General features: G+C 45.7%; 1 protein-coding gene across 2 annotated transcripts in view; it reads left to right on the top strand.

The window, feature by feature from the left end:
• USP40 (ubiquitin specific peptidase 40) overlaps positions 1 to 13,041 on the top strand; it is a 99,828-nt gene that overhangs the window by 27,326 nt on the left and 59,461 nt on the right. For both annotated transcript variants that reach the window (XM_073577560.1, XM_073577561.1), the window contains exons 10-12: positions 9,751 to 9,861; positions 11,417 to 11,690; positions 11,783 to 11,864. In XM_073577560.1, coding sequence (XP_073433661.1) covers positions 9,751 to 9,861; positions 11,417 to 11,690; positions 11,783 to 11,864 — 467 coding nt within the window. The remainder of the gene's footprint in view (positions 1 to 9,750; positions 9,862 to 11,416; positions 11,691 to 11,782; positions 11,865 to 13,041) is intronic.

The following is a 13,041-nucleotide window of genomic DNA, read 5'->3' as shown; positions in this document are numbered from 1 at the left end:
GGATCTCCGCAAGGGCATCCTAGATAAAGCCCAACCGGAGCAATCGGCCAAACTGGCTAACCAGATCTCCCATGCAGGGGATTATCTGCTCTCTGCCTCCTTGGATGCCGCGTCTTGGGCGGCTCAGACGTCCAGCAACGTGATGACAATCCGGCGTACAATTTGGCTCAAGGCTTGGCAGGCGGATTTGTCTTCAAAGAGTCCCTTACCAATCTGCCTTTTCAGGGAGCGCGTCTCTTTGGATCCCAGCTGGACCAGATTATTAGGGACACCACTGGAGGCACAAGTTCCCTCCTTCCTCAGTCCAAGCCTTGTAGGTCCGCTAAGGCGTCAGTTTCGGCCCTTTCGGTCTACCAACAGGCCGCAGGCACGCCAGGATAGAAAGAAGGTCTCCTTCAGACCCACTCCCTCCTGGCGATCTCACTCATCCCAGGGCAGATCCTCCAGGTCCAGATCTGGTTGGTCCACAGCAGCATGACTATCAAGGAAGTCCTGAGGGTCCTTCCCAACTGGGCGGTCAACTCCTTTTCTACAGAGACGTCTGGCTTGCCTCAGTAGAGGACGCTTGGGTCAGGGAAGTTGTATCCCCAGGATACAAGATAGTTTGTTTCTCGTCCCCGGGATCGTTTCTTCGAGTCCATCCAAAAGACCCTGCCTTAGTCCGGGTTTCTTCGCATCCATCACCTCTCTCCTCAGTTCCGGGGTGATTTTGTCCGCTCCCGAATCAGAACGTTTCACAGGGTTTTATTCAAACCTGTTTGTAGTGTGGAAAAAAGATGGTGCAGTTCGTCCCATCCTGGATCTCAAGTTACTGAACAACAGGGTCCGATTGCGTCATTTCAGGATGGAGTCTCTTCGGTCGGTAATCGCTTCCATGGAGGCGCAGGAGTTCATGTGTTCAATAGACATTCAAGATGCCTATCTACATGTTCCCATCTTTCCCGGGCATCAGAGATTCCTGCGTTTTGCGATTCACCAGGACCACTACCAGTTCGTTGCACTGCCGTTTCGGTCTCGCCACCGCACCCAGAGTTTTTACAAAGATCATGGCGGCGTTGATGGCCTTGTTGAGGATGAGAGGTCTCGTTCTTTTTCCGTACCTCGACGACATTCTGATCAAAGCTCCGTCTTTTCACCAGGCTCGCCAAAATCTTACCATCGTCCTACACCCTGTCCAATTTTGGGTGGCTCGTCAACAAAAAGAAGTCCTGCCTTGTTCCGACACAACGTCTGGTGTTTCTGGGCCTATTGTTCGACACTCGTCGATCGACGGTTTTTCTCCCAGAGGAGAAGATAGTTTCTCTGCAGCGAGATGTACGGTCGCTGCAGATCACACGACTTCCATCTCTCCTAACAACCATGAAAGTTCTAGGAAGGATGGTGGCGTTGACAGAAGCGATTCCCTTTGCTCAATTTCACTCCAGACCCCTCCAACAGGCCATCCTGTCTCGGTGGAACAGGTCTGTTCTTTCCCTGGATCGTCCAATTCGCCTTTCATACCAGGTCAGGCAGTCCCTCATTTGGTGGCGGACGTCAGCTCTCATTGCCCTAGGACGGTCATTCCTTCTCATTCACTGGCAGATTGTGACAACGGATGCCAGCCTCCTCGGCTGGGGGGGCAATATTTCGCAATCACACTGTGCAGGGTCGGTGGTCGAATAGAGACAGCTCTGCCGATCAACGTCATCGAGATACGGGCGATCTATCTGTCTCTCGTTCACTGGGAGAGACTTCTCAGGGGCCTGCCAATCCATATTCAGACAGACTGCCACAGCGGTGGCAGATATCAACCACCAGTGGGGGACACGGAGTGCCTCAGCCCTAGCGGAAGTGTCCAAAATTCTTCACTCGGCAGAGGTTTCAGTTCCACCAATATCCGCGGTGCACATTCCCGGCATGGACAACTGGGCTGCCGATTTTCTCAGCCGCGGGAGTCCCGCGGCGGGAGAGTGGTCCTTACATCCGGATGTATTTCATCAGCTTTGCCGTAGTTCGGGAACTCCGGACGTTGACCTGCTGGCGTCTCGCCTCAACAGGAAAGTCCCACAGTTTGTATCCAGGGCTCGAGATCCTCTCGCCAGGGGCGCCGATGCTCTGACCATTCCTTGGTCTTAGTTCGAGCTCCCCTACCTGTTCCCTCCCCTTCCCCTTCTTCCCAAGCTGTTGAAGAAAATCAAAGCAGAAGGAAGTCCAGTCATCCTCATCGCCCCGAAATGGCCCAGAAGGTCTTGGTTCGCGGTCAACCTTCTCGCGGACTCCTCCTGGAAGGTTCCAGACAGGGCAGATCTGCGGTCTCAGGGCCCGATTTGCCACCTCAATTCTCGGCCGCCCAATTTGACGGCGTGGCTATTGAGTCCAAGGTTTTGAAGCGATCAGGTTATTCATACCATGATCTGGGCCAGAAAGCCTATTTCACTTGGTGTGAGGCCAATAACATTCCGCCCATGTCATTTTCTCCCCTTTCTGTTCTGGCGTTTCTTCAGGCAGGCCTTGATGCGGGCCTTGCCCTCAGCTCTTTAAAAGGTCAAGTCTCGGCGCTATCCATTTTGTTCCAGAACACACTGGCCTCCCGTCCTCGGGTCAAGACCTTCCTTCAGGGAGTGGCTCATGCGGCTCCTCCTACCGTGCGCCCGTACATCCATTGGATCTTAATCTGGTTCTCGAGGTTCTGCAAGGTCCTCCCTTTGAACCTCTCAGGGAAGTTTCCCTATCCTTTCATGGAAAGTAGCCTTCCTAGTAGCCGTCACCTCCATCCGGCGCGTGTCGGATTTGGCAGCCATTTCTTGTCGTTCCCTTTTCTTGGTGCTCCACCAGGACAAGGTAGTTCTACGGACTCCGCCTTCTTTCCTTCCTAAGGTGGTGTCCACTTTCCACCTGGATGAGGATATTGTTCTCCCGTCCTTTGTCCGGGTCCAACTCGCCCTCGGGAGCGCTCCTTGAACAAGCTGGACTTGGTCAGGGCAAAGAAGGTCTACCTAGCTAGAACGACTCGTTTGAGGGAGTCAGACTCTCTTTTCATCATTCCAGATGGGGCGCGGAAAGGTCAGCCAGCCTCCAAAGCTACTATTGCTCGCTGGATCAGGTCGGCAATTTTGGAGGCCTATCGGATCAAGCATCGAGTGGCCCCTCAGGGAATTAGAGCTCACTCTACCTGGGCAGTGGGTGCCTCCTGGGCGGTGCGCCACAGAGCTTCCGCGCTGCAACCTGGTCATCTGTTCACACGTTTGTGACATTCTAGAAGGTCCACACCTACGCTTCGGCGGAGGCCAGCCTAGGTAGAAGGATCCTGCAGGCAGCGGTGGTGAGTCCACTGGCCTGATGGAAGTTTGTTTCCCACCCCAGAGACTGCTTTGGGACGTCCCATGGTCTCTGTGTCCCCCAATAAGGCGAACGAGAAAACAGGATTTTTGGGTTGCTTACCGTAAAATATGTTTCTCGGAGCCTTTATTGGGGGACACAGCACCCTCCCATGTTCTACAACTCCTGTTCTTATGTTGTTGGTTATGTACAGTTGAGTTGTCTGTTCTGTTTCAATCTATTCTGTTACTTCTCCTACTGCTTTCTCACTAACTGAGGAAATTCCTGCCGGTTGGTGGGGTGTATACTGCGGAGGAGGAGCTAACCTTTTTTTGTGCATAGTGTCAGCCTCCTAGTGGCAGCAGCATACACCCATGGTCTCTGTGTCCCCCAATAAAGGCTCCGAGAAACAGATTTTACGGTAAGCAACCCAAAAATCCTGTTTTATCGCATAGCACTCGTCCATATTCATCGCTAGTGTGACGCCTGCCTACCGGTTGTTCCTGAGGTCCGGCAATTCTGCTGATCAGGTGTTATTAGCTCCAGCATTGGAGCCTACCCTATTGTAGCCAGCATTAAAGACTGACACCCCCAGAAAAAAAAAATATCAAAGGCTGTTGCAATTATTGGACTTCGTATGCCTCATTATAACCAATACCTTTGTCGGGCTTCCACCTGAAATCTGTTTTTCTGGGCTTTACATGGAATCCTCTAAGACAGATCACAAGTCCCCAAAACATAACGAAATAAGTCTGTAATCCATCACTTCGCAGAGACTGTATTAGTCCTGATTTGGGTACCTATTATAGCACTTTATATACAGGACACCCAGCATGTTGTGCTGTCTAGGCACAAAATACTGTGTGAGATCTGTTATGGCTGGCCCCAGTAAGATGGTAAAAAATATAAAAGAATGGTTAGGAAAGAAAGTCTTATTGTATTATACCCACCGAATTTAATTGGAGAAATATGCAAAACATTGACATTTAAAAATGTCACTTATCTTACAAAGGCCAAGCTGTCTTTGACTATGCACATCCACAGCTTTCCTCCAATGCTATCAGCATAGGTGCATACTTCCCTATTACTTCATTCCATACCACCTTTTTTTCTTCCAATGTTCTAACTTCCCAACTACTAGACGTTTTACCTGCTTTGGTGTATAAGCACCATCAGCTATTTACTCAGTCGCCCCTCATGCATTGCAGAGTGTGACGAATCAATAGACAACCCTGGCACAACAACCCCACAAAAAAACTTTGGCAAGCATCCAGGAATGTAGATCAGAGCTGGAAGACCGCACACAGGAAGACGTCACCGCATTCAAACAAGCAACTTTCACATTCAACTCAGCCCTCACCTCTGCTAAACAAGACTACTTTACTACCATCCTCTACCGACACTGGATCTCTTCTCATTCCCCTCGTCTCTACAGACGACTTTGCCACACATGTAAAAAATAAGATCCACCAAACAAAGCAAATCTTTACTATCCATCCACCCAACCCCTATGTATATCAGACCACTGGCCCCATAACCTTCACTGGCCCCATAACCTTCATCCCCACCATCACTGTAGGACAGCTTATTCATCTTCTCTCAAAAGCACACTTCACCACTTGTACACTTGACCCCCATCCCACCTCCTCCCCAACTTCACGATCACGCTTCTCCTGGCCCTAACCCACCTCTTCAACCTATCGCTAACATCTGGTACCTTCCCTTTTGCTTTCAAGCATGACACAATCACAACTCTCTTGAAGAAACTATCCCTGCTCCCGTTCACCTCCAAACTACTCGAACAGCATGTCCATGCTGAACTTTCCTCCCACCTCTCATCTAACTCTTTGACGACCTTTGGCCCCCACCATTCTACTGAAACTGCCTTGACCAAAATTTCTACACAACTCACTGTCAAAGCTAACAGACTATTCTCTATAGTCCTCCTTCTAGACCTGTCTTCTGCCTTCAGCACGGTTGACCTCTCTCTCCTACTACAAATGTTCTCTTCCCTTAGCATCAAAAAACAAATACCTCTCCCTCTGCACATGTAGCGTCTCATATTCCACTCCCACACTCCTCATCCCACCATTTCTCTGTAGTGTCTTTCAAGGCTCTGTCCCAGGACCACTACTTTTCTCCATCTATACCTTTAGCCTAGGACAGCTCATAAAGTCCCATGGCTTCCAGTACTACCTAATCGCTGATGATACTCAAATCTACCTGTCTGGCCCAGAAGTTACCTCTCTGCTCTCCAGTGTCCATCAGCCATATCCTCTGTGGTGTAGTGACCACTGTGTCCGCTAGGGGGCGCTGTGTGGATGTCCCAGGAGAGTGGATGAATGGCAGAATACTGATTGACCGTTATGTATCTCAAGGTGGGTGGCCTTGAGATGGAGACTTATGTGTGTGTTGATCAGCAGTGATACTGCTGAGTTGCTGGTTCAATGTGTCAGGGACTAGTTACCTACAAATCCACCCAAGGGTGTGGTTAAGAACAATATTGTAAAGTGTGTGAGAATGGTTCAAGGACCTGTGATGAGGTCATAGCCATGTGACCCGGTGGGCGTGGCTACGGACCATATAGGGTGGCCAGGGTAGGTCACATGAGTGAATGTAGGGACCTGGTTGGTCTGTTTTGGAAGGCCCCGTCTGGGAAAGATGGGGGCTGTCTTCTTTACAGCAAGGAATGCTGTGTTGAATGGCTGCACATGCCTGATGATTCCCTTGAGGGAATGAACATCTGCAGCGTGATGAAGGAACTATGAGGAAACCCTGACGTGGGTGAGATAACTGAGGCTGTAGAGCCTGTGTATGCATAACCTGTGTGACCACAGGGATTTCAGAGCTGAACTCTGTCATGGACGCTATGCTGATGTGAGGAAATTTATGTTGCTGCTGTGGGTTTATGATGCTAAATAAACAGCATGGACTATGATTGTTTATGGAAAACCCGCGCCGGATTTGGTTTTGTGGCGGCTAAGCGAGTATCCCCTACTTGAATAACAGCACTACCTTACACCTCCTTCTTCTCCTCTAGCTTCCTAATGCTCAATGTGGACAAAATTGAACTCCTCATCTTTCGTCCATCCCACCTAACCACCCTACTTGATCTATGTATCAGAATTAACGACACCCTTTCCGCAGTGAATCATAGAATCGTAGAGTTGGAAGGGACCTCCTGGGCCATCTGGTCCAACCCCCTGCTCAAAGCAGGATTCGCTAAATCATCCCAGTCAGATGTCTGTCCAGCCTCTGTTTGAAAACTTCCATTGAAGGAGAACTCACCACTTCTGGTGGCAGCCTGTTCGACTCATTGATCACTCTAACTGCAAAAAAGTTTTTTCTAATATCTAATCTGTGTCTCCTCCCATTCAGTTTCATCCCATTGCTTCTAGTCTTTCCTTGTGCAAATGAGAATAAAGATGATCCTTCTACAATGTGACAGCCCTTTAGATATTTGTAGACAGCTATTAAGTCTCCTCTCAGTCTTCTCTTTTGCAAACTAAACATTCCCAAATCCTGCAACCTTTCCTCATAAGACAGGGTTTGCAGACCGGTCACCATTCTGGTCGCTCTTTTCTGAACTTGCTCCAGTTTGTTGATGTCTTTTTTAAAATGTGGTGCACAAAACTGGACACAATATTCCAGATGAGGTCTGACCAAAGAGGAGTAGAGGGAAATAATGACTTCACGTGAGCTAGACTGTATGCTTCTGTTAATACATCCTAGAATTGCATTTGCCTTTTTTGCTGCTGCATCACACTGTTGACTCATATTCAGTCTGTGATCTATTAGTATACCCAAGTCTTTTTCACATGTGCTGTTGCTTAGCCCTATTCCTCCCATTCTGTATATGCTTTTTTCATTTTTATTGCCCAGATGTAGTACTTTGCATTTTTCCCTGTTAAAAATCATTCTGTTAGTTGCTGCCCACTGCTCCAGTTTATTTATATCTTTTTGAATCCTCTCTCTCTTCTCTAGTATTAGCTATCCCTCCTAGCTTTGCGTCATCAGCAAATTTAATCAGTTTACCCTCAATTCCTTCATCTAAATCGTTGATAAAGATGTTGAACAATACAGGGCCCAGGACAGAGCCCTGTGGTACCCCACTTGAGACATTCTTCCAACTGGATGTGCAGCCATTTACGACCACTCTTTGGGTCCGATCACTAAGCCAGTTATGAATCCACCTAACAGTTGCCTTGTCCATTCCATACTTACTCATTTTTTCAATAAGGATTGTATGAGATACTTTGTCAAATGCTTTGCTGAAGTCAAGATATACTATACAGCATTTCCTTGATCCACCCAATCAGTGATTCCATCATAGAAGGAAATTAAGTTAGTCTGACATGACTTATTAGTTACAAACCCATGCTGACTCTGTTTAATCACTTCATTCTTATCCAGGTACTGACATACATGTTGTTTAATAATTTGTTCAAAGATCTTTCCTGGTATAGAAGTTAGACTCACCGGCCTATAGTTGCCTGGGTCCACCTTCTTCCCCTTTTTGAAGATAGGAACAACATTTGCTCTTCTCCAGTCTTCTGGGACTTCTCCTGTTCTCCAAGAATTTTCAAAGGTTATGGAGAGGGGTTCAAAAATTTCTTCTGCTATCTCCTTCAGTACTCTGGGGTGTAATTCATCTGGACCTGGAGACTTGAATTAATTTAGGTTAGCTAACTGTTTCCTCACTATCTTTCTGTTTATAGATATCCTGGATTCTTTATTCCCTTAATAGGACAGAGAAGAACAGTTGATGTTACATTTCCTTTCTGAGAGAAAACAGATGCAAAATAGGAATTTAAAAGTTCAGCCTTCTCAACATCCTGTCTTACCATTTCATCATTTTCATCCTGTAAAAATCGTATAGCATCTTTGACTTTTCTTTAACTTTTGACATAGCCCCAAAATCCTTTATTATTGCTTTTGACATCTCTTGCAAGCCTCAATTCATTGTCAGCTTTAGATAATCTGATTTGTGCCCTGCAGGTTCTGCAGACATCATTATATTCTTCTTTAGATATGCCTCCCTCTTTCCATTTTATAAACATTTCTTTCTTCCTTTTTAGCATGTGCTTAAGTTCTGTGTTCATCCATCCTGGTTTCCTTAAATGCTTCCTATTCTTCCCTCTTTTCGGAAATGTTAACAATTGTGCTTTGAGAATTTCTTTTTTCAAGATTTCCCATCCTTCCTGGACATTTTTGTTTTTAAGTATATCCAGCCATTGGATCCCTCCAATTCTCTTTCTGAATCCCTTAAAATCTGCCTTTCTGAAATTTAACCTTGAAGTCTGAGTCTTCACAGGTCTTCCTCCTCTAGTTATCCAAAATTCTAACATAGCATGGTCGCTACCTCCTAGGGTCCCAGCCACTTTTACCTCCTCAACCATTTCCTCCCTGTTTATAAGGATTAGATCCAAGGTAGCAATAAGTGCAATAAGTCCACTGCCTCGGAGTAACCCTTGACTCTTGCTTATCCTTCAAACCGTGCATCCAAGCTCTTGCCACCTCCTGCCGCCTCTAACTCAAAAATATTTCCAGATTCTGTCCTTTCATCAACACTCAATCTACTAAAATGTTAGTGCCTTCCCTCATCTCCCACCTCAACTACTGCAATATCTTGCTCTTTGGCTTCCCTGGTAACACTTTTGAACCTCTTCAGTCCATCCTTAACTCTGCTGCTTGACTAATCCACCTTTCTCCTTGCTACTCCTCTGCTTCTCTCTTCTGCAAATCCCTTCACTGGCTCCCAGTTCCCTAAAGTATCCCGTACAAATTACTAACACTGACCTACAAAGCTGTACATAATCTGTCTCCTCCATATATGTTTGAACTAATCTCCTGATCCCTTCCAACACCTAAAGATCTTTTTCTCTCCTCCACACTTACGCTCCTCACCCAATTGCCTCCAAGACTTCTCTCGTGTATTCCTTTTACTCTGGAATTCTGTGTCCCAACACGTCCGATTATCCAACACATTCGAAACTTTCAGACGGAACTTGGAAACCCATATCTTCAAGAACGTTTACAGCCTGCAATGACCCCCTTCCACCTCACCATCGGAACTACTGCAACCCCTCAACCTACTGTCTCCTTCCCTGTAGAATGTAAGCCCACAGTTGAAGGGTCATCTCCTCTCTATACCAGTCTGTCATTGTTAGTTTGTTCTCTGTGTTCTATATTTGTATTTTGCATGTACATAACCATATAATAAGCACAGTAAGTGATGGCTCTTATTTCTAACCCTTTTGATATGCTATTGTTTTGACTCTCTTTATATTTATTTCCCACTAGTTTTTATATCAATCTAAAAGTTATACCCCTAATGAGCAGTTTGCATATATCAGTGCTGTTAGAGTTTTTATGTTGATGGAAATGTTGCGTTTCCCCTTACAAACCTTTCCAGAAAATCAGAGATGAATATATTGTCTGTCTTTTTCTTAGGCTGGGGTAGATAAAATGGTCCCTATGGATCAACTGAGTCAAAAGTTACTGGAGCACACCGGATCTTCCTGGAATAAGGCTTACAGGAAGCAGCATGGAGTCCTCCGTAAGGTACAAGCATTGAATAGTCATGGTGTAGGGATCCAGACTATTGGTAGGTTAGGTACATCAGTCTATATCTGTATGATAGTTATATCAACCCTATACTCATTATTTCTTCCTGCCTGGCTATCAAAGTGCTTCAGATATCCCAATACCTAAGGAATAGGTAGCCTCCTAGTTTTCAGGATTCTGTAGCATCCAAGATCCTTCTATCATAGACCATTGATTTAGACTTGTAGGAGTACTCCAAAGGGATTTTCCGGTTTCAGAAAACCTCTCTCCCCGCCAGACCTACAAACATATGGTGCTTTACTCACCCTCCCTGGGTCCCGACAATAATTGAGCTGCCTGAGTTAACGGTGTGACCACTGAGCTCTGTTATTGGTTACAACACTGTCAACGTGATGTAAATGCTACACACAATAACAGATATCGGAAGCAGCAGCAGAGACTCCGAGTTGGATCCCATTAAAGCACAGTTTGCTTTTTTTAAAGCAAACTGAGTGGGGGGGCAGGGGTTTGCCAAAACCCGAAAACCCTTTAAAGACCGCAGGAAGTAATAGTTTATTCCCACATGACAATGCAGGTAAGCACTAGACTTGTTGATATAAGTTTTCTGAATGGGATAGACGCCTCCATATGTTTTCAAAGGAATGGCGATTGGGAAGCGTATGTTTTGGGAATAAAGTGGCTCTTTAGCATTCCTATGTATAGAGACTTCTGAATCTCCATGTAAAGCCAAAACACATTATTAGAGTATTTGATAGTATAGGTGGGACATTGCTTAGGGTGGGTTTTTCCAGTTTATTAAAATTACTGAAATTGAAATAAATTTATTATATTGGACTGGGTTATCATGTTCTTGACGTCTATTCTGTGCTTTGATTTCAATATCCATCCCGACCGCTGGTCTCGCCTGAGACAGTTACGTAAGTTCAGGTTAGGAGACCCGCCGGCAGAACCTGGTACTGCGATCTGAGCATGGATCGTCTATCATGGATGTGTAAACACAAGATTACTATTTTGAGCAATGTGTACCCACCCTTATATATAATGCTTTTTACATTGCCCCATTTAAAAAAATGTTCTTTACAATAATTCAGTGAAAAGCTAGAAGGTATTGTAAAGTTTTCCTCCACCCCACACTGAAAAGTGACTGTATATGCGCCATGTATTATGGTCCAAGATGGCTGTGGCAGTTCCATGGTGAAGGCAGTGGGGGGGGGGGGGAGTCTGGACTTTCCTCTTGTGTGGAGGAATGGTTCAGATTTACCACTGCTCCCATTGTCACCGATATTGCCCGAAATGCCAGTCTCCGCAATGGAGACTAGTAGAGGCACATCCAAGGCCACCAGGTAGGGTGACTATGTATGACAAACGTATAGTCAGTTTTCACTGCCAGGGAGGTAGGTCGATGGCATCCAATACTTTTGAGATCATCTTAGATTTTCTACAAAAACGTTGAATCCCTTTAAAGCAAAAGCTCAGCTAGGCCAGTTGCATTAAGCAACATGAAATGCTGTAATTTTCCAGATTTTTGAGTGTTTTGTTTGTGCTCTTCTAGTTCCTACAGAACCATGCCTCAGTTTTTCAGTTGAGCTCAGACGGTTCCCTTGTTGGCTTGGCACATTCAGTAAACGGCACTGATCCACAATGTTGTAAGCCAAATAATGTAGGGAAAATGGCCCCGCCACAAAGAAGTTCCAGTCACTGGTTCGACTTCAATGACTCGTCAGTACAGGGCATCCAGGAAAAGGACATTGAAAAACAGTTCCAGGGAAAAGAGAGTGCGTATATGCTCTTCTACCGCAGGAGCCAACTGAAGAGACCACAGAAGGGTAATACCCTATATAGCATGTCATTTGCCCTCACATAGTGTCATATTGTACTGGATAAGTATGTGTAATAGGACATATGCATTTATTTCCAGCTAAAGGCGATGCTCGGTACGGAGTGCCAGACCACCTTCTGTATCAGATGGATCAAGCTAATGAGGAGCTGCAGCAGAAAAGGCAAGTTCACGTTTCCAGTTCTCCATTTCTCTTCACTTGTATCGTATTGATTATCTCTCCATCTCCATTTATGTGCAGACATATTTCTAGATGAATAGATTAAAGGTTTCTCCAGCTACATAAAAAAATTGATGAAACTTACTGATATACTTTAATGAAGGACACTACCCCAACATTGATATTTTAGCCGGGTTCATGAGGTTCACGGATCTCCCCATCTGCATTGATCTACTCCACTGTGTTGGTGAAGTTTGTAAAGGGGGCTGTCTGGCAGTTCCTCAGCTAAGCAAGCCCCTCTCTCTTTACCAAAGAAGATAAAGCGACCAACCCCTTCAAATTCAGTGAATCACCTGCAGTAGGGTGGGTTTTTTTTTTTTTGTGTATTCTTACTCGGATTATCTACAGTACTCGATACAATCGAAACTCTCACCATCAGGATGGAAGATTTTAGTTGTATACAGGCTCTCGTGTTTTGAGCAGTTAACACATAAAGCCTAACCTTCATCGTTCACATTCTGGATTGTGAAAAATGTAGCATGGTCGGGCATGACTGTTTTTTCTTCATTCAGTATTTACAGGAGATGGACATGATTTATGATAGGTTTGGCCATCAGAATTAGATCGGAGCGGATCTAACTCCTTGCACTCCTGACAATCGCCCTATTTTAAGAATGTGGTGCACCAGTGAGCATCGCTCTCCCTTCATTGTTTAGCAGGCTACTCCAAACATCTTAGTAGAGGCTATGTCCGTTTTTACTACTGTCTCGTTCACTTGAGTGAGAATGAACTGCTTGTAGTTGTAAGTGCTGCGGACCCTTCAAACAGCTGATTGGCAATGGTGTTAAAGGTCAGGGACCGATCAGTCTAATTTTAAAGGGAATCTGTTAGCATGTTTTTTGCTATGTAATTTTTAGATCAGCATGTTGTAGAGACAGAGACCCTCATTCCAGCGATGTGTCACTTACTGGGCTGCTTGGTGCACTTTTTATAGAATCCCTGTTTTTTCTGCTATAGATTTAGCATTGGTCAGAATACTGGGCTGTGCATAACCCCGCCCACACCCATGATTGGCAGCTTCAGTTTTACATTGCCAGCAAGCTGCCAATCAGTAGTGGGTGTGGGGTTACACTGACTAACTGGACGGCCTTGCACGTGAGACCTAGTCAGGCAGTAATAA

Source organism: Dendrobates tinctorius, unplaced genomic scaffold (genome assembly GCF_039654945.1).
Source record: "Dendrobates tinctorius isolate UK_male_01 unplaced genomic scaffold, ASM3965494v1 ptg000056l, whole genome shotgun sequence".
NCBI lineage: Eukaryota > Metazoa > Chordata > Amphibia > Anura > Dendrobatidae > Dendrobates > Dendrobates tinctorius.
This window is presented reverse-complemented; position numbering and strand designations above follow the sequence as displayed.